The sequence below is a fragment of the Ursus americanus genome, chromosome 18 (genome assembly GCF_024610735.1).
Source record: "Ursus americanus isolate L20-20 chromosome 18, mUrsAme1.1.p, whole genome shotgun sequence".
In the NCBI taxonomy this organism is placed as follows: Eukaryota; Metazoa; Chordata; class Mammalia; order Carnivora; family Ursidae; genus Ursus; species Ursus americanus.
In genome coordinates this window covers 27361967-27383888 of record NC_142144.1, presented here as the reverse complement: position 1 = coordinate 27383888, position 21922 = coordinate 27361967, and the positions used below count along the sequence as shown (strand labels likewise).

General features: G+C 36.1%; 1 protein-coding gene and 1 long non-coding RNA gene across 2 annotated transcripts in view; one reads left to right on the top strand and one right to left on the bottom strand.

The window, feature by feature from the left end:
* LOC123781066 (uncharacterized) overlaps nt 1-21922 on the bottom strand; it is a 614912-nt gene that overhangs the window by 1142 nt on the left and 591848 nt on the right. The window contains exon 5 of the long non-coding RNA XR_015727365.1: nt 7576-7702. This is a non-coding gene — a long non-coding RNA (uncharacterized LOC123781066). The remainder of the gene's footprint in view (nt 1-7575; nt 7703-21922) is intronic.
* SMC2 (structural maintenance of chromosomes 2) overlaps nt 1-21922 on the top strand; it is a 68208-nt gene that overhangs the window by 38876 nt on the left and 7410 nt on the right. The window contains exons 17-23 of the mRNA XM_045780351.2: nt 1240-1364; nt 6258-6451; nt 7417-7560; nt 10924-11118; nt 13200-13400; nt 15384-15500; nt 18497-18657. Of these exons, the coding sequence (XP_045636307.2) occupies nt 1240-1364; nt 6258-6451; nt 7417-7560; nt 10924-11118; nt 13200-13400; nt 15384-15500; nt 18497-18657 (1137 nt within the window). The remainder of the gene's footprint in view (nt 1-1239; nt 1365-6257; nt 6452-7416; nt 7561-10923; nt 11119-13199; nt 13401-15383; nt 15501-18496; nt 18658-21922) is intronic.

Genomic DNA, 21922 nt, shown 5'->3' with positions numbered 1-21922 from the left:
ATATACATGTAGAGCCTTTTACCTTCATTAACATACATTACCAAAAAGTGAATGAACTTTTCTCTGTGAAAAAGATAGGAAGATTTCTGAGATCTTTGGAAGATTTGGCAAGGCACTGAGTATGTAGTTGCATTTGGCTTGGAACTGTTAAATGATCCAATACTATGAATAAAGTTATTTTGCAGAATTGTCTGGTGGACTGATTGTGGCATTGAGGTCAAGGAAAGGAAATAGATTTTTAAAAATATGAGAGTGAAGGGTACCTCGGTGCCTCAGTCAGGTAAGCATACGACTCTTGATTTCAGCTCAGGTCTTGATCTCAGGGTCGTGAGTTCAAGCCCCGTGTTAGGCTCCATTCAGGGCGTGGAGCTTACTTAAAAATATGAGAGTAGAAAGGTCCTAAAGCCATTCTTTTATGGACCATATTAAGAAAATAGCATTCTAAGTTTTTTCAAATTTCTGCACTCCACGTTTTTAAATGAATTGAGAAATGGCTTGAAAATTATGGTTTTAATTGCTGTCAGGAATTCTCAGGCAAGAATACTCAAGGGAGTATTTATGTTTTATAAGTTGCTTCCTTCCTTTTTCCTCAGACCTCATGAATTTCTAGTGCCAAGCTTCCTTGTGTATTTATTACAGCTTGAAATTTCACTGCAGCTGAATTAGCTAAACACCTTCCAAAGAAAGAATTTTCAGCAGCTAGAAATGGGCTAGAATTACAGGATTTGCAAGAAGAGCACACTGTAATGTTTAAGTTCAGTGCTGTGCCTTTTTAAACTATCGGTCTCATTACAAAATGTAGGGAACTTTGTTTAATATTTGAAAATGGGAATCGATAACCAGATTTTTGAAATTTGGTGTGGAGGTTACATTTTAATGTGCTTTTGTGGTGGGGAGCTATTGTGGAGTTTTTCCTCTTGGTAAGGATCTGTAGGAGGGACCATTTTTAAGGGAACCTATTTATTCCAAGGCTATTTTTAGTGTTTTCTAAAATTAAGAGTATTTCCGTAAATAGTTATTATCAGTATTGGTCATTTAGAGTCCTTTACCTTCAGTGACCAAATCAGACTTGAATTTGATGCCTCAAAAACATGAGTCATCAAAGCTATTCTTGTAACCAGTGGCATCTTACACTGTTTATATTGTGAGCTTATTTTAGGTAAGAGCCTATAGTTTAAATGCATTTCTCAAATACCAGAAAAGTTGTGATCATTTATTGTAAATTTGTCTTTTTCTCAGGTATCGCCAACTAAAACAGCAGTGGGAGATGAAAACTGAGGAGGCAGATTTATTACAAACCAAGCTCCAGCAAAGCTCATATCACAAGCAACAAGAAGAATTAGATGCTCTTAAAAAAATCATTGGTGAGATAAAAACATTTTGTGTTTAATCTATTTCTACTGATAACCTTACTTTAGATATTTTAGATCTCCTCTTTATTATATATTTGAATTGATCACTCCAGATATTTTTATGATATTGCCAAGTTCTGCCCCTTTGCAGCAGTACACATTTCCACCAGTGGCATATGAAAGTTCTCATTTCTCCAAATCCTTTCCATTCTCGAAAGACTAAGCTCTCTCTAATCTGATTATTCTGTAGAGATAGCACATTAGTATTTTAACTTGCAGATCCTTGATTTGCTGGTGAAGCTTGGGATCCATATATGTTCCTTGGACCTTTTGGTTTCTACATCTGTGAATTTTCTATTTCTTTTCCCCATTTTTCTTTTGAGTTGTTTATGGTTTGTTTCTATTGTTCTCATACTTAAGAGTTCTGATTTCTTACGGATTATCTGCATTATGAATATCTTTTGGTTTATGTGTTTGTCTTTTGACTTTGTTGATAGTATTTTTGTTAGGCAGAAATTTTTAATGTTTGACGTGATTCAGTTTATAGCTGTCTCTACCCCTAATTTTAAGAACTTGTCTTATACTTAATTAGAATTGTATATGGTAGTTTTAGTTTTTCTCATTCCTTAGGACAATTTTCCCACTAATATATTTTCTTCCCCTTTTATAAAATTAAAAATTTGCCCATTTTGTTCACTCCCCTACCTCTGCCAACCATTAATCTGTTCTCTGTATGCATTAGCTAGGATTTTAAAAAATTGGGTAAGATTCCACATGTAAGAGATATTGTATCATATTTCTCTTTCTCTTTTTTCACTTAGCATAATGCCTTCAAGGTCCATCCATGTTGCAAATGGCAAGATTTTCTTTTTTATGGCTGAGTAATATGCCACTATGTATATACACATGCATTTTCTTTATCCATTCATCCAAGGGTGGGTGCTTAGGTCGTTTCCATATCTTGACTGTTATAAATAATGCTGCAATGAACATGGGAGTGTGCATATATGTTTTTGAGTTAGTGTTTTTGTTTTCTTCTAATACCCAGAAGTGGAACTTTTATTTAGATCATACCTATTTTTTTAATTATTTAAGGAACCTCCATACTGTTTTCCATAGTTGCTGCGCCAGTTTGCATTCCTACCAACAGTGTGTGGGGGTTCCTTTCTCTCCAGGTCATCTCCAACACTTGTTATTTCTTCTTCTTCTTCTTCTTCTTCTTCTTCTTCTTTTTTTTTTTTTTTTTGATAATAGCCCCTTCTAACAGGTGTAAGATAGTATCTCATTGTAATTATGATTTGTATTTCCCTGATGCTTAGTGATGTTGAGCATCTTTTCATGTAACTGTTGACTGTGTGTCTTCTGTAGAAAAGTATGTATTCAGATACTGTACTCATTTTTTAATGAGACTGTTTGGCTTTTTCTTTTTGAGTTGTATCGGTTCTTTATGTGTTTGGGGTATTAACCCCTTACCAGATAAATGATGTGCAGATATTTTCTCTCATTCATTAGGTTGCCTTTTGTTGATGGGTTTTTTTGCTCTAGCTTTTTATTTTTTATTCATTTATTTATTTATTTAAATATTTATTTATTTACTTTGACAGACAGCAAGAGAGGGAACACAAGCAGGGGGAGTTGGAGAGGGAGAAGCAGGTTCCCTGCTGAGCTCAATCCCAGGACATGACCTGAGCCAAAGGCAGATGCTTAATGACTGAGCCATCCAGCCGCCCTTTGCTCTAGCTTTTTAGTTTGATATTGTCCACTTATCTTTGCTTTTGTTGCGTTTGCTTTTAGTGTGAAATCCAAAAAAACAATCACTGCTAAGACCAATGTCAGGGAACTTATCACTTATGTTTTCTTCTAGGAGTTTCATGGTTTCAGGTTTTACATTCAAGTCTCTAATCTATTTTGAGTGAAATCTTAGGTGTAGTATAAGGTAGTGGTCCAGTTTTCCTAGTACCATTTATTGAAGAAACTGTCCCTTCATTGTATGTTCTTGGCTCCTTTTGTCATAAATTAATTGACCATACATGCATGGGTTTATTCCTGGGCTCTGTTTTGTTCCAGCGATCGATGTGTCTATTTTTTTTTTTTAAGATTTTATTTATTTATTCGACAGAGATAGAGACAGCCAGCGAGAGAGGGAACACAAGCAGGGGGAGTGGGAGAGGAAGAAGCAGGCTCATAGCGGAGGAGCCTGATGTGGGGCTCGATCCCAGAACGCCGGGATCACGCCCTGAGCCGAAGACAGACGCTTAACTGCTGTGCCACCCAGGCGCCCCTCGATGTGTCTATTTTTAATGCCAATTCCATACTGTTTTGTTTACTATAGCTTTGTATTATAGTTTAAATCAGGGAGTATGATGCCTCCACCTTTATTCTTTCTTAAGATAGCTTTGGCTACTCAGGATCTTTTATGGTTCCATACAGATTTTAGGATTGTTTTATTTCTGAGAAAATGCCATTAGAATTTTGATAGGGATTTCAGCAAATATGCAGATTGCTTTGGGATGTATGGACATTTTAACAGTATTCTCCCCATCGATGAGTATGGCGTATCTTTCCATTTATTTGTGTCTTCTTCAATTTCTTTTATCAGTGCTTTATAGTTTTCCGTGTACACATCTTTCTACCTCCTTGGTTAAATTTATTCCTAGGTATTTTATTCTTTTTGATGTAATTATAAATAGGATTGTTTTCTTAATTTATTTGGCAGTTCATTATTATATAGAAATGCAACAGATTTTTGTACATTGATTTTGTATCTTGCAACTTTGTTGAATTTGTTAGTTCTGACAGTTTTTTAGTGGAGTCTTTAGGATTTTCTGTATATGTCATCTGCAAATAGAAATAGTTTAACTCCTTTCTAATTTGGATGCCTTTGTTACTTTCTTTCTTTTGCCTCTTGCTCTGACTAGGACTTCCAGTACTATGTTGAGTAAAAATGGCAAGAGTCCTCCTTGTCTTGTTTCTGATCTTAGAGGAAAAACTTTCAGCTTCTCAGTTTTGAGTACAATGTTAGCGGTGGGCTTGTCTTTTATGGCTTTTATGTTGGGATGCATTTCATTTATACCTATTTTGAGTTTTATCGTAAATGGGTGTTGAAATTGTTCTAATGCTTTTTCTGCATCTGTTGAAAACATGCGCTTTATCCTTCATTTGGTTCATGTGGTGCAGCGCATTGATTGCAGCTGTTAAACCAGCCTTGTATCTTGGACCATATCCCACTTGATCATGGTGTATCATCCTTTTAATGTACTATTTAATTCAGTTTGCTAATATTTGCTGAAGATTTTTGTGTCTGAGTTCATCAGGGTTATTAGGCTATAATTTTTTTTTTTTTTTTTTTTTTGCCTCTGGTGTCCTTGTCTGGTTTTGATATCAGGGTAATGCTAGCTTTACGAGTTTCGAAGTGTGCCCTCCTCTTCTGTTTTTTGAAAGACTTTGAGACTAGGTACTAAACCTTTGAATGTTTGGTAGAATTCACCAGTAAAGCCATCTGATCCTGGACTTTTGTTTGTTAAGAGGTTTTTGATTATTGAGTCAGTGGTCTATTCGGATTTTGTTTCTCATGATTCAGTCTTTGTAGGTTGTAGGTTTCTAGAAATATATGTTTCTTCTAGGCTGTCCTATTTCTTGGTATATAATTGTTCATAATAGTCTCTTGGGGTCCTTTGTATTTCTGGTTTCAGTTGTAATGTCTCCCTTGTTTTTCTGATTTTATTTGAGTCCTTTCTTCTTAGGCTAGCTTAAAGTGAGTCAATTCCATCTTTCTAAGAGCTAGCTTTTTTTTTTTTTTTTTAAGATTTTATTTATTTGACAGAGAGGCAGCGAGAGAGGGAACACAAGCAGGGGGAGTGGGAGAGCGAGAAGCAGACTTCCTGCTGAGCAGGGAGCCTGATGCGGGTTTGATCCCAGAACGCTGGGATCATGACCTGAACCGAAGGCAGACGCTTAACAACTGAGCCACCCAGGTGCCCCTAAGAGCTAGCTTTTACTTACATTGATCTTTTCTATTATTTTTTGGTCTCTTTCATTTTACCTTTGCTCTGATCTTTATTTCATTCCTTCTACTAATGCTGGGCTTTGTTTTGTTTTTTAATTCCTGTACGTGTAAGATTGTTGAGATTTTTCTTGTTTCCTGATGTATGCAGTTATTATAAACTTTACTCTTAGAACTGCTTTTGCTGCATCCCATTAAGTTTTGGTATGTTGTATTTCCATTTTCATGTGTTTTAAGGTATTTTTTAAAAATTTTCTTTGATTTCTTATAGTGTTATGCACTGAAAAGCAGTATAGGACATTGTGTAGTCATGGTCACCATTACTAAAACAGTGTATGGCAGTTGTAACAGTAATGTGCTCATTTTATCTTGCTTTTATTTTTTTTCTTTGTAAATTAGAGATATTTCTTCTATGCTTCATCCTAGACATGTTCTCATAATATTTCTCTACTTTAAGAAAAGGCATAAATGAGCAAAGAATACAATATAACCTTACTTATGAAATTACCTATAAGCTTTTTGGCAACTAAATAAGGGAAAAATACTGTAGTTATACTGTTGATTCTGGTTTAGGATGCATATTAAAGCATTTAAATATATTAAAAAGATGGTCTGAGCTTTTAAATAAGTTGCAGGTAAAGTTTATGTTCCTCAAGTTCATATGCTTGGAAATACTTTCTTTGTAGATCTTTAGATAATTCAAGTATGGCTCTTAGGTAGGATCTGTGTTTCAACGTAACATTTCTGGAATAAGGTTGGAACAGTTAATTTTTTAAAATTTTAGCCTCTAATTTTTCAGACCATTTCTTCCTTAAAAGGTGAGATTATAAGGCATTTATAAAAAACCATTACCAATAGTTGGAGGACCTCATTTAGCCACATTTGCCTACCTTATGATGCAGAGGAAAGTGAGGAGACCTTAAAAAACACCGAAGAAATTCAGAAAAAAGCAGAAGAAAAATACGAAGTACTGGAGAATAAAATGAAAAATGCAGAGGCTGAAAGAGAGCGAGAACTAAAGGATGCACAGGAAAAACTGGATTTTGCCAAAACGAAAGCAGATGCTTCTAGTAAGAAAATGAAAGAAAAACAACAGGTAATAATCTTTCTTGAAGTGGAACCAATCTTTTATTGTCAATATAGTGCTGAAGGTGGTAGAGCTGCTTTGCTGGCCTTACTCATCAGTATTCACCACATCTAAAAGCACACTATGCTTCTTCAGGAAATAAATTATTCATCTTCTAAGTCAAATTAAAACACATTTTGCTGAAAACCTTGTAATGGAGGGTCATAATTTAAGGATGGATTGCATTGTCTTGCTAATTTTAGAGAAAGAGCAAAATTGCTTTTTTGTAAATGCTTCACTCAAGAGCAGACCAAAGCTTATATTCTGCAGTAGAGCTATGTCGTATCGGCTCGAGTTGTGACATTTCTATTTGGTGATCATCTGTGTGAATGGATACTGTGAAAGAAAGCATGTTACATTTACAAAGTGCCATTCAGTTGTAGACCGATGGTGATAATGGATTTTATCTTTTGGATAGTGCCAAAGCTGGAATTTGAACCTAGCTTTTTCTGTCCACAAAGGCTGTGCTCTGAATCACTTTTCTAGACAATTTTACTTAAATCTTTCTTCATATTCTGCCACTAAATAACCTGCACAGAGTATTTTCTAATGAACTGAAGGTTATAATGGGAAAGAAGAAAATTGAGAAACTATTTTTTTTTACATTGAATAATTATGTTTTAAAAAAGGCTTTTCCTCTGCTAATTTTTCTCTTATGTAGAATTCTGTATTTTTCTCTGTAGGAATAAAAGGATAAAGGAAATAGCTCATGCTAAGCTCTTTGAACCTGTAAAAACTATATATATTTGTCATTTTTTTTTAAGTGTAGGAAAATAAATTTCCTTTCTCCTTCCTTCTTCAGGGGAAACAGGTTACGTGTGTTTTGGTAGTTGAATAACCAAGCTGTGGGTCTTACTTGCATGAGAATCTTACTAATATATGCATTTTTCAGTAATTAATAGCCTGTTGAATGTGTAGATAATGGTTTCTTATAGGAAGTTGAAGCTATCACTCTGGAGCTGGAAGAGCTCAAGAGAGAGCACGCATCCTATAAACAACAGCTTGAAGCTGTCAATGAAGCTATAAAATCCTATGAAGTACAGATTGAAGTAATGGCAGCTGAGGTGGCTAAAAATAAGGTAACGTTTACTTACCATATTGGAGAAATAGCAAATGTTAATTGAAATGTTGGCTTGAAGATGTTTGACTTTAGAGGTCTCGATATCTCCATTCTTGTCTTGATGAGAGGCAAAAACAGTGCTTAGTGATCCAGAAAGAGTTCTGAAATAATAATACTGATTGTTTTAGCCTGGCTCTCCTCTGAAGACAAAAATTATGCAGTAATTCAAACAAAGTTTAAATTAAAAATTGACTACAATAGGAGTTTGGAATGATGTGGGATTGATCACTAGTGAGTAAAGAGAACGCTAAATGATACAGGAAAAGCAGATATGGAGAACAGCCATTACCACCTGTAGGGCTGAGGAAGGGGCATGCCCCATGGAGGGAACAAATCTGGCAAAGAGCCTCATTGCACTTGTAGGGCTGAAAACCAGATCTAGTTGGAGAAGGCATAACTGTGGCCCCATGGTGGTGAAGTTTGCTGACATGCAGGGGAAGCCATCCATAGGGAAATGCCACGTGGGATGCCAGGGGAAATTGGCCATGTGAATATGCTGCAAAGTCCCGCTCCCCTCGCCGCCTCTGCTGGATGTCAGGGCAGCCATGCAAGCTGCTAGCTCTGTCACGTGACAAACTTGCCTTCGAGAAAAGCATGCCAGCACCGGGACTGTAAAGCCTCTTTCTCCAGTTTCCCAACAGCATCTTTTTCTGGTGAGGCTGACTATAGTTGCTGCTGGTGGGGGAGAAATGTTGTGATACCAGAAGCAGGGAAGTAAAGGATGGATTTAGGGCTGAGGGGATTTCACATGTTAGAAGACATTCTGTCACCTGCAAATTCATGTTGTGGTATATCTTTAGTAGAGATCATCCCTCATGAATATTGGCTACTCTCTTGTCCCTTTCTTTTTGACTTTGAATTGTTTTGTTTTCATATTGAGGTATAATTGATATATATTAGTTTCAAGCGTACAGCATAATGATTTATTTGTATATATTGCAAAATGACCATCCCAATGAGTCTAGTTAACATCTGTCACCACATATAAAAGTTACACACTTTTTTTTCTTGTGATGAGAACTCTTATGATCCACTCTCTCAGCAGCTTTTAAATATACAGTACAGTATCACTGACGACAGTCACCATGTTGAAGTTTTCTGTCATGCTGCTGTTGATACTCTTGGTAAATAATATCCTTGATTTTCATGTTAACTGAATGTAGATAGCTTTCGAAGGGGGAGTTGCAGTCATTTGACATTCATTGTGGTTTTGCCTTACTTGTGTCATCTACTTCCACATTTTCTTTTATGTTTTTCTTTTGAAATTATGGTTTTAATTATTGTAGTGTGTGGTATTTTGGAAACCAGGTCTTTCCTCTTGATTCTCTTCATGGCAAAACTCAAGGGGTTTTTTTTGTTTTGTTTTTAACACATTGTCAAATCAATAGAATAATAATTTTTACTCTCTTTTTTGAAATTAAGAGATCAGAATGCTTCTCAGCTTTGTCTTTGGTGTTGCTGATTAAATTTTCTAGTTTCTGTTCAGTTTCTATTTTGCCTCCAAAGTAAATTTTAGTTTTTAAAAGTATCTTTAGTTTTTTTTCTGATTTATTGTCTTAATCTCATATTTTTCATTTTATCCCTCCATATTTTTTGTTTTCACGGGCATCATGTTGTAGAATTTTTAAAAAAATAGATATGTGTTTCTAAAGATAAATGGGAAAATAAATAAGCTACTCCATTCTCAATCTAAAGTCAAAGTCAGAACATTTACCTATTTCCATTTCTCTTTGTGGAAAAGTATAAAATGGATCACTTAGTTTTTAAAGGTGGTTCTTTCAGGCTCTCTCTGCATTCTAAATTGTTTCCTTTTCTAGATAAGAGTATCAAAGGACACTCCCAGGAGGCTACGAAAAGAAACTGCCTACTAACTAACTAGACAAAACTAAAATTTCATTTCTGCTCAACCTTAGCGACAGATTTCCTATTATAAAAAAGATTAAAATAGTCAAAACTGCAATGCAGTTTTTTTTTCAAGATTTTGAGAGAGAGTATAAGCAGAAGCAGGGGTAGCTGCAGTGGAGAGGGAGAAGCAGGCCCTCCACGGAGCGGGAAGCCCAATGCAGGGCTCGATCTCAGGACCCTGGGATCATGACCTGAGCCGAAGGCAGACTCAGCCTACTGAGCCACCCAGGAGCCCCTGCAATGCAGTTTTTAACCTGTAGGCATGAGAGAATCTTCATAAACATTATAGATATATATAATTTTTTTTAACATGTGGTGTTAATAAACCTGTGTCTGTTATTTTTCCCTTCGGTTAATATCACCAGAGTATTTTTCACTTTCTTTTCTTGCTCTTCGAAGGTTTCAAAAAGCTAAAATATCTTCAGGTTTTTATATGAATGCCATGATTTATTTTCCTTCCTCAAAAGACCTCTCATGACACAGATTAAACATTATAAGGAAATTAAAGCACTTTGAGCCCATTCAATAACCTAACCATAATGTTAAGTATCCTCTGTTGCTCAAAACGATCATTTCCTAATGAGCATGCCTAAAAAATTGCTAAATTTTTTATCTGTGCTTTTCATAATGAAGAACCATTCTTCCTTAGAGGCTTGTAGCAGGTTGTCCTACTTAGGTTTTCCCTCTACCTAAATATGAGTTGAACTAGATTTTTTTTGGTTTAGACATTTGTGTGAGTTCTAAGATCTAGGATGAAACAGAGGGGTTTGCAGGGGTTGGTGATAGACTGAATTGCAGTAATAATTAACACTTTGGAGATTGAATAGCTTCAACCTTGAGAAGTAAGGAGATAATAAAAGTCAAAGCAAGAAAGTTTTTCTGTGTGCCATAGATCGATTTATTCAAAAAAGCTTCTCTTATTTTTCTGTTTTGACCCCTGTGCTAGAACCAAACATTGTGACCTCTGTTGTCACTGGTAAATATGACTTATATCTATAGAAGGGAAAAGTAGAAAGCCCCAGCCTACATTCTACGCCTCCTGGTAAATGATATTTGGGGATCTGTCATATTATCTTCTTGTTAACTACCAAAATATGCCACTTTTCCAAGACTTCAAAAGTCAGATTCCTATAGTTCCCCCCACCCCACCAAGTAGATCCCAACTACACTGTATCCAGCAGAAACTTTATTGCTTCCAGCGTGAACACTGCATCGCATCTTTTTTCTAGTGGTAAACAGGTTTTCTCCTGTATGTAAATTAGTCATTTTAATGGGGATATAAAATGTAGAGGGTTAGGTGACCATCTGCCTGTGATCATATTCCCGTCTTGCCTAAAAGTTTGTTAGATGATCTTTTAATAAACTAAAAATATGTCCATATTACCTTGCTATATGTGGTCTTGGAATTATGTTTCAGGAGTCTGTAAATAGAGCTCAAGAAGAGGTGACCAAGCAAAAAGAAGTGATAACCGCCCAAGACAATGTAATTAAAGCTAAATATGCCGAAGTAGCAACACATAAGGAACAAAACAATGATTCTCAGCTTAAAATTAAGGAACTGGACCACAACATCAGCAAACATAAACGGGAGGCTGAAGATGCTGCTGCAAAGGCACGTGTGTGGTGTTTATTTTTACCCGTAATCAGATTTTTGCTTCTGAGTTGTTGAACTAGTCTAGTAAACTCAGTGAAGAATTCAGTAAATGGCAGAACTGCTGTGTCACATAATTTTGAGGCTTAGTTATTTTAACGGCTTCTCAGCAATGTTCATTTTTACCAAATGGCATAAATGTTTTGTTTCTAAATTTCAGGTGTTTATTCCTATCTCCAAGATGTTTTTACCAAATGATGGTCTCCCATGGAACTGACCATTTTTTTAATACCTAAATATTCATAGAACTATTAATATATTAGTAGTAATAATATATATTATTTACCTTATTTCAAAGTGATTTAGAAACTCACAGAAATATATATACAGGCAACTTCTAAAATAAGGACTTAATTGGCTTCCGGATATCCTTGTGAGGGTCAGTACAGTCAGTTTTGCAGCCTCATTTGAAATCTGATGTTTTGCTAAACAGCTATCTTTTTGAGGTTATCTCAGGTTTTTGGTCACTCTTAAAAAGTTTCTTCCTTCCATGTGTCACAGTGTCTTAAGTATTTAGAATACATGCTTTTGCAGAAATTCATTGCTCGGTTAAGAGGCTGCACCCATGAAGTCTTAGTAATTCACCCATCATGTTTTCTGATGAGTGTGTAACAGTTTGGTGCCTTTTAAAAAATCTTTAGCACCTTAAAAGTAGAAGAGATTTAACTTCAAAAAAGTCAGAACATGCAAAACAGTCACCCCACCCTCTGAAAGTGCCATGTGTGCCTGTTCAGGTTCATTACTTAGTTTAAAAAAATATATATTTTTTCATAGCCACATCATTAATATCCTTTATCCATTAATTATTATTATTATTATCCATTAATATTATTATTGATTTCCCATTAGCCTGGTAGCCTAATATTAGTGGATTCGTGGAAATATTACCAATATTACTGTTAATAGTTGTTTGTAATTGAAAATGCCGGTAGTGGTGATTGCTGGGGGATTTCATTTACAGTTACGGAGGTGAACAGGAGACTTGCAAGTGGAACTGCTAAAAAGTCAAGGATTCTTTGAAGTATATAGTTTATCCAATATTTATTGCATACCAACTAGTATCAGATAGTAGGCCAGGCACTAAAGATAAAGGATAAGCAACACGTACCCAGAATGCCTTCATAGAGCTATGGATCAGCAGGGAAGGCGGACTGGAAATGATCGTCTTTGGAGCCTGGAGGTGAGACTGTACCCATGGAATTAATAAGGATGAACAAATTGACAAGGATTAGATTTTACCAGTCAGAACCAACCTTAAACAATTTTAGTAGAAGAAAGTCTTCCTTAAGCATTATAATTTAAAATTTTTAACTATTATATAAAGTACATTGTTGTGCCTTGTCAAAAGACAGTGGCTAAGGGAATGGAGTCAGCATTTAGGGAAGTTAAAATAAAAAATAAAATTTAAAAAAAATTTAATAATTCTTCTCAGAATTGTCAGTCAGGATTAGGCTTCCACAAATTTACCAAATCTATGATTAAGTATTCCTATAAGAATTTTAAATTTCACAAGTTGTTTTTGAATTAATTGATTGAGTTTTGTAAAATCTGAAGGAGCCTTATCTGACTTACATTTCATTCTAATGGAGGTGTTTTACATATACTTTGTATAAATTTGTCAGAGCTGGCTGGCTCTTCTTCTAATGCTTATGTAATAGGAAGATCTTTTTTTTTTGAGCCTATCCTCTAGGTAAAAATATTCATACTTAGTATAAGTTTACTGTTAACAGTGAACCTAATTTTTACAAATGAGTCATTGATTTAAAATTGCTAAGTATTTAAGAAACTTTTTTTTTTTTTTAAGATTTATTTGAGAGAGCATGCGCATGATGGGGGGGGATGGGGGTGGTGAGAGGAAGAGGAGAGAATCCTCAAGCACACTCCCTGCTGAACTTGGAGTCCAGGACCCTGAGATCATGACCTGAACCAAAACCAAGAATGAGAGGCTCAATCAACTGAGCCACCCAGGCACCCCAAGAAACTGGTTTTTAAATACCTGTTTGTAAACAATGATAAATGCTTCTATTATCCTCTGTGGCTAGGTCTCCAAAATGTTGAAAGACTATGACTGGATTAATGCAGAGAAACACCTCTTTGGGCAACCTAATAGTGCCTATGATTTCAAAACCAACAACCCAAAAGAAGCTGGTCAGAGACTTCAGAAGTTGCAAGGAATGAAGGAGAAACTGGGGAGGAATGTCAACATGAGAGCTATGAATGTTCTGACAGAAGCTGAAGAGCGGGTAAGTCCTTTTCCTTTGGCCACCTGAGTAGCTTCGATGGCTCTCTGTGACACCTGCAACAATTAACTAGAGGAAATCTTTTGCTTGATGCCCTTGATTCTGAATTTCTTTGTTTTTCCTTTCTCCCTTTTCAGTTCTTATTTCATTGTTTTGCATCATCAATTATTTATATATTCTGTTGTACCTTGAATAACTTTTCTGTTGGCTTTGCCATGAACATATTCAACTCTTTTCTCATTCTTGGTGTAAATAAAAACTGTACTTTTTGTTCTGTTTAACTTCTTACATTTCTATCCTTTCTTTCACTTGCCTTGAAAGGGCTTTGAAAGATCAGGTGTACTCTGCTATCCGCCTCCTTACCAGTTGTTTCGTAACTATTGTCTTCTTTGATTCCAGGGTACACTAGAACCATTGCATAAGTAATGACTAATATTGTTATATGCATAACCACTCCTCTACTCATCTGTAAGTCCAGCAGCATCTTCTGTTTTAATGCTCACTTACTTGATAATGTTATCCATCTTCCCAACCCTGACAAAACTTTTATAGTCTGCCATGTTACTAGAAAAATCCACAGGGGAAGGCAATCCGTATTCTTGACAGCTCCATAGGAAATAGCTGTCTGAGTAATTTTATATTATGCCCTATACCTTCTTTAATTTTGCAAAATTCTATTCGAATTTGTATCACAGAGTTATGAGAGCTCTCTGAAAGTGGTAATACTTATGAGCTCAATTACTTTTAAGAAGTTTTGCTATAATGGGGCTTTTTGTAATTGTTATTGACATTAGTATCTACAAAGAATCTGTATTATGTTAGATACCAAATAGGCTAATAATGCTCATGTTGTGATCTAGCTATAAGATGTTCCTGCTGGTTTTTATTTCTCCATTAAAGCTTTGCAATATATGCCATATTTGTGGAGGAAAAGCTTTGGTCTGAATTTGAACTACATATCATTGTGAAACTTATTCACTTGTTTGCTTTTATTAGATAATGATAACTGGTCTAATATTTTTTAAAAGAATTCTCCAACTCCCATTTCCTTACCAGAGGGAAAGGCTCTATTACTAAGTAAGATGGCCTTTTGTTTTGTTGTATTTTGTGTCTGTCCAGATAAGAAACTACATGGAATTATGCAAGAAATAAGAGAAAATTGTAGAGAGGAGGTTTTAGGAGCTTGGCCATAAAGCAGAGAGACAGCAAGGAAGTGAGCAAGACTGGCTGGAATTTTTAAGGGAGAATTTGAAGCCTCCTTTGAGGAGAAATGAGTTAAGAGGATTTTTAGAAAGTTCTGCTACTACTCATGGTGTAATTATCCCTCTGCAGCCTCCCTCAAAAATTTTTTTTTCAGTGAGTTTCTGTATTAACCAGGAAAAGACCACTCTGAAGATGTGATGTTTGAACTGAAACTTGAGGCACCAGTTATGTCAGATACAGAGAAAGAGCATTCTGGGAAGAGAGAACAATGCAGAGGCTAGAAGGCTGTAATGAGCTTATTATGTACAAGGAACTGAAAAAAAAGACCATATGGCTGGAGCCTGGGGAGGAGTGGGATGCCAAAAAGTCAGATAAGTAAGGGCAAAATTATGAAGGACTTGTACCTCATGATGAGGAATTGAAATTTTGTGTCACTGCTAAGACCTTAAGAAAGCGTGCCAGGGCTACTTTTGAGTTTACATACGACACATTTTCTTTTTTGCCTTGGCTGCTGGAAAGATCAGGTGGGAGTGTTAGTGGAATCAAAATACTTCAGGAGCTTGTCCTATAAATTCTCAATAATAGCAACTAAATTTTACCTATAGGTGATATATTTATTTTCTTCATAGTTTGGTTTACATTATGACTCTTAATGCAGTATATCTCTGGTAAACAGGAGTGTATATATTATATATAAAAATTAAACCTCTATTCCTGACTGAATTCTAGAATATAAAGAAAATTATATATTTTTCCAACTAAGTATGCTTTTTGTCTTACTAGTATAATGACTTGATGAAGAAGAAGAGAATTGTAGAAAATGACAAATCCAAAATCCTTGCAACTATAGAAGACCTTGACCAGAAGAAAAACCAAGCCCTAAATATTGCTTGGCAAAAGGTATTTGAACCAAAAATATCATTTATTCTATATGAGGCAAGGATGAAGAATTTTGTCAGTAGGTTTATACACTGAGATGAATTTTAAATGGCTGATTTGTGTTTGAAAGAGGCACACACTCATGCCTTAATTAAAAACTTCTAGACTTTTAAATGCATCTGTCCTTTTGGACTTGACTACTACAGATTTGCAAAGGTAAATTTGTGTCCTTCCATCATATTCTCACAGTCAACTTCCCTAGTTCCTAAGTTATATTAAATTTCTAACTTTCTAGATTTCTTTATTTTTCATTCTTAACCTTGTTTCCACATCTGTGTTACTTTCAAAGGAGATACATTTGTCTGAAACCTTAGATTCTGTCCAATATCTGCCATGCCCCACTGCTCGAAGCTGGAAGCAGTCTCAGTTTTGCACTGGTGAAGCTCTGAGTGTTGGAAAGCACTCCCAAGGACCCCTTTGGCTCTAGCTTCCTTGGTTTCTCTTCCCCAGGCTCACAGAGTTCAAATATTCCTTCTCAGAACATTTCTCTAATAAGATTGGCATATTCCTTACTACTTAGAAGTTATTAATTGCATTTCAGAATTCATAATTATGCATTTTGTATGTTAAATTAACAATTCCATAACTGATAGTTAACCATCCATATTTTATAGATGAGGAAATCAAAGCTTAGTTGAAATAGCCTAAGATATATAGCCAAAGGTGGAAAAACTGGAATTCTCTTTTCCTAAATTAGAACCAAAGTTAAAATTGCCTTTAGTTGCTAACTGCTGTCACCTTTGTTGCCCTTAAATTGGGCAGTAAGCAAGGAAGTTTAGAATTCTCTTTCACTGGACTGTTATTCAGCAAAATCCCAAGTACCTTTTTCATTTTGTATTATGACGACTTTGGCAGATTTCAAGATTCTTTACTATTATTTCTGCTTCCCTGGCTGCATGTATTTTTCTCCTTTAGGATAATTCCTCCACCTCTCATGTGGAAGTTTTCCTGTATCTATCCTAGCAAAGGACTCTCAGCCAAAAGATTCCAAACATGTTACTGTGCTGTTTGGTGCTTTTACAATCCCATTCCGCTGGGATTTAATTGGGCACCTTGCCTCTTTTTTGCTTTTTAATTCTGTAATTATTCAGAATTCTGAAAACTTCATTTTCAGTAATGGCAGGACAATTATCCCTTTCAGTCACCTTGTTTTTACTACTCTATAACTTATCTTCAGTGCTTCGTCTCCCTGGGGTGTTTGCTTTTTAAAAATGCATGCAAAAAGTTGGTCCCATCATTCTTGTATAAACGTGGATTTAACACTGGATCTGAGAGATTTTGTCTCTTGTTTTCCCCATGGTTCCTAGATTTAATGCAAGTACAAATTTATCCTTTAAATTAATGTTCCCCCAATTTCCAAGGTTCTCTGAAAGCTGGTAAATTTATGATTGCTTATTATATGTCAGCTGCCATTCTCATACTAATTAATTTTCTCATTTAATCCTCACAATAACCTCTTGAGAGAAGTAGTGTTATCAGCATTATATATCTCTTTCTGGCTTCCAGCACACTCGATTCAGAAACCCAGAGTATTTTCGGCATTGGGTGTTTGTTTCCTCCCTAACTGTATTGGATTTTCAGAATTCAGTTGCATTTCACCTTTATATCTGTCCATGACTGTGGTGCATTTTCTATCTTGAATAAGGCTATATTCTTCTCTGCCCATTAACTGATAAGTTACTCTTTTACCCTTTGGAGGAATTTCCACATGGGATCCATGGTCATGTTCAGGGTTTAATAGTCGTCTACTGTTTTAGTGCTTTTCTCATGCCTGGCCAAAAAATTAAAGAAGAAAAAGAACCAAAGGTGTTTATAAAACACTCTGCTATCTTTATCATTCCCCAAAAAGACAGTGGTCCTCTCCATTGTGATGAACCTCACCTAGCTCCAGAAATCTATCCCAGGTAAACGAAAGCCTATTAACTCTGTGTAGGATATTACTCCGCATGTATGCAGTTGCTCTTAAAACTGTTTTCCTTTATAAATCTGCATTCGGTAGCACGGATTGATTGTATCTAGATCTCCTTATTAGTACAAATATTCATGCACTTGAATTTGGGGATTTCTCTGGAGAACATGACTGTCAGATCTTCACGGGTTTGTGCCTGTATACACGTACACACTCAAATTTACTGAACTCTCAGATTATTAGTTGTGTATTTGAAGACAGATGACCAATTCGCTAATCATTCATCAAGTGTGTATGCACAAAAATTACCCAATTACAATTAGAATATTGACCCTAAACCTCTAGGTAGTCTGTGGCTTGATGGGGATAAGCCAAACAGCTTCTTTAGCCTTTTTCTGTTGGGGTCCCATCCTGTTCCTGTCTTTTGACAACTTCTTTGGCTGAGAAGAAGCCTACAGAAAAGGACCATTCAACAGCTTGAACAGATCTGGTGGCTTGATTTCATGCCTCTTTTTTTCCTAGACTTCACCTTAATCTTTGACTTTTTAAGGTTAGCTGATAACCCCTGGCCTATCAAAGCCATCAAAAGAAAACAGGTTTTATAAGAGAACGTTTTATGCCAAAAACAGTTTTTCATGTCTGCCTCTCCCAACTGCAACTTTAGTCTCCTTTATTATACATTTGTGTGTCTCTGAAGATTCCTATAGCTTACAAAAGTATCAGAATTTCAGGGTAGAGTTAGAAGTATAGCCTCTAGTTTCCCTTGGAAGTTAGAGCAGAGCTCAGTAAATTTTTTCTGTAAAAGGGCAGGTAATATTTTTGGCTTTGTGAGCCATATAGTCGGTTGCAATTATTAGACTTGTTTTGGCGCTATCAGCCACAGACAGTATATAAATGAATGGGCATGGCTGGATTTGTCACATGGGCCATAATATGTCACAACCTGAGTTAGTAACAGACAACAAAATGCATCTGCTAGATTGAATATACACATAGCCACATTTGATTATTCTTGGAAAGCCTTCTATATATATTTTTTTAAATCCAGGTGAACAAGGACTTTGGCTCTATTTTTTCTACTCTTTTGCCTGGTGCTAATGCTATGCTTGCACCACCAGAGGGGCAAACTGTATTGGATGGTCTGGAGTTCAAGGTTGCTTTAGGAAATACTTGGAAAGAAAACCTAACCGAACTTAGTGGTGGTCAGAGGTGAGTAATCCCTTTGCAGTATTATAATTTTATTATAATTTATTATAATTATAATCTCATTCCTCTTGTTGTATTATAATCCATCATCTCACCGCTAAGCAAACAAAATTGAAAATTGGTAGGTAATCTTTACACGTAGAATTTAAGGAGCCTAATATGTAAGACTGCAGATTTTTTTTTATAACATTGATTAAAATAGTAGGCAACAGGGGGCAACCTGGACGGCTCAGTTGAGCGTCCAGCTCTTGATTTCGGCTCAGGTCATGATCTCAGGATCATGGGATTGAGCCTCGCGTTGGCCTCTGTGCTCAGTGGGGAGTCTGCTTGGGATTCTCTCCCTCTCCCCCTGCTTGAATGCACGCGCTGTCTCTCTCAAGTAAATAAATAAACGTTTACGATAGTAGGCAACAAGGGAGAAGTAAGGATAAGCGATTAGAAAACTAGATAAAATATATGAAAAACAAGCGTTGTCAGACTTTGGGAAATGAATAGGTCAAGAATATGATACCTGAAAGCAATGAAACCAAAGTGCTGAGCTCAGTGTTCACCCCAGCTTTCTCCATAGGAGAATTTCTGGTTTGCACGTGCAGGGAGGGGAATCCACACAAAGTCTAGTAGTCTCACTAAATTCAGGCAAGAGATTAGAATTTTGGGAGACCCCGGCTTAGCATTCAGTCTGTACTGTCCCGGAAGTGAAAGCTACTGTACACACAGAGCAGTTCAGCGCCTGCCTTGAAGGGAGCAAGCTGATCCTCATGTAACTTGAGACTCTAACGTGACATGTGACACAGTGTCTGGCATCTGATAAAAAGTACTGGACAAAAATCAAGAAAATGTGACTCATAGCCCAGAGAAAAATTATTCGATGGAAACAGATGTAGAAATGACAGGTGATAAAAATAAGACACAAGGAAGTTATAGAATTACATTAATTATTTCCAAGAATTACAGGGAAAAAAGAACCTAGTGGAATTTCTGGAGATAAAAAAATATGCCTGAAAGGAAAAGTTCACTACATGACATTAACAGATTAGACAGTGTAAAAGAAACATGAATGACTTTGAAAACACAGCAAAAAAGAAACTATTAAAACTAAACTGAGAAACATAAAACTAAAAAACAGAGCTTAAGTGACCATCAAGCCATCTAACATACATGTATTTGGAGTTCCAAAAAGAGAGGAAGAGGCAAAACAGAAAAATACTTGAAATAATGGCCCCAAATTTTCCCAGTTTGATGAGTTCTATAAACCCACAGTCTTCATTTCTGTGAACCCTCGGTGGGATAAACACATCCCCTGCCCCCCTCCTCCACACACATACAATAACACAGTAAAGCATGTTATATGAAATTGTGATTTTTTATACGCCAGTGATTAGAAAAATCATAAAGTAGCCAAAGGTAAAAACGCAAATTATATGCCAAGGAACAAAATAAAAATGACTTCAGGCTTATTGTCAAAAACTGTACAAGCCAGAAGTCTGGAATAACATCTAAAAAGCACTAGAAGAAAAACATGTCAACCAAGAATTCTATGTCTAATTGAAATAGCCTTCAAATCGAAGTCAATATAAATATTTTTTTCAGAAAAACAAAAGCTGGAGGAGTTTGATCCTAGCAGAACTGTACACGTTAAAGGAAGTTTTCAGGTGAAAGGAAAAGGATACCAGAAGGAAACTTGGATCTACGTGAAGGAATGAATCTAGACAATCAGCATACTAAGGAGAAACTTAGGCGGTCATGTGGCCTAACTCCTTACCTGCTGCCAAGAACCAAATAATTAAAACCTACTGAGAGAAAATTGTGAATATTCACATAAAGATGGTTATTAATTTTGTATTTTTCCCCTTCAGGATGTGCAATCCTAGTCCTTAAATTGTTCTCATGTGCTGATGATGCCATCATGTAACTCTTACATATGTAGAAAACACTAAGACCTGTTAGCTTTCCTTGTGAAATCCTTTTTTATGATTAGAATAGTGGTCCCTTGATTTGTTTCATTATGATAAGATTCCTAAATATTTTAACAGTATAAGACACTTTCTGGTAACTGTTAAAATTGAATTCCACAGTTAAGATCCCAATATCTTATGTTTTTTGCCAAATTCCTAGAAAGTGTTTTGAGGAAAACCTAAAATGTATGTTTATTTTCTTACTGGGACCTGAAAATTATTTCCATAATTGAGATGATATAAAATTATTTTTAGATATATACCATTATTTAATTTCTTTTTATTATTTTTTAAAGATTTTATTTATTTATGTGACAGAGACAGCCAGTGAGAGAGGGAACACAGCAGGGGAGTGGGAGAGGAAGAAGCAGGCTCCCACCAGAGGAGCCCGATGTGGGACTCGATCCCAGAACGCCGGGATCACGCCCTGAGCCGAAGGCAGACGCTTAACAACTGCGCTACCCAGGCGCCCCTATACCATTATTTTAGATGTATATCCAGCACAGTTTAACTCTGGGTGAGATTTTTTTCTTTCTGAAAGATTAAATTGAAAGAAGCTCAGTGCTGTAAGCATTTGGCACAGAGAAAGCCAATAAAAAATAATTTTAGGATCCTTGAATGACCTCAACTCCCCTCTACTGAGGTGGATGTCTCACTATTTTTTATTACACTGTTTCATACATTTCCCTTGCTAGAAATTTTGGTTTCACCTTAAAAAAAAAAAAAGGACTTTTAAAGTATTTAAGAAAAAATATAAAAATTATGATTCTTCATACCAGATTAGAACAAAACCAGATATAGTTACAGGGGATGGTTAGCTGTAAGAGAACTGAAAAAGACCTATAGAATCTGAGATGCCTAACTACAAATTTTAAATAAGGTGTATTATTAAGGTTCTCTGGAGAAACAGAACCAGTACAGTGTGTATGTGTATGAAGAGATTCTTTTTTAATAAGGAACTGGCTCATCTTATTGTGGAGGCTGAGAAGTCCCACAGGTTGTTGTCTGCAAGTTGGAAACCTAGGAGGGCTAGTGAGGGAACTCAGCGTGGGTGTGAAGGCCTGAGAACCAGGAGCACTGACTCAGAATATCCATGTCCCAGCCCAAGTAATGAGGCAGGAAAGAAGTTCTTTCCTCTACCCTTCTTACTGTTGAGTCCAGCAGACCGTGACGTCCACCCACATTGGAGACGGCAAACTGCTTGACTGAGTCTTCCAATTCAAATGCAAATTTCACCCAGAAATACCCTCCCAGACAAATCTAGAAATAAAGGTTAGCCAAATATTTGAGTACTCCATGATCCACTTAAGTTG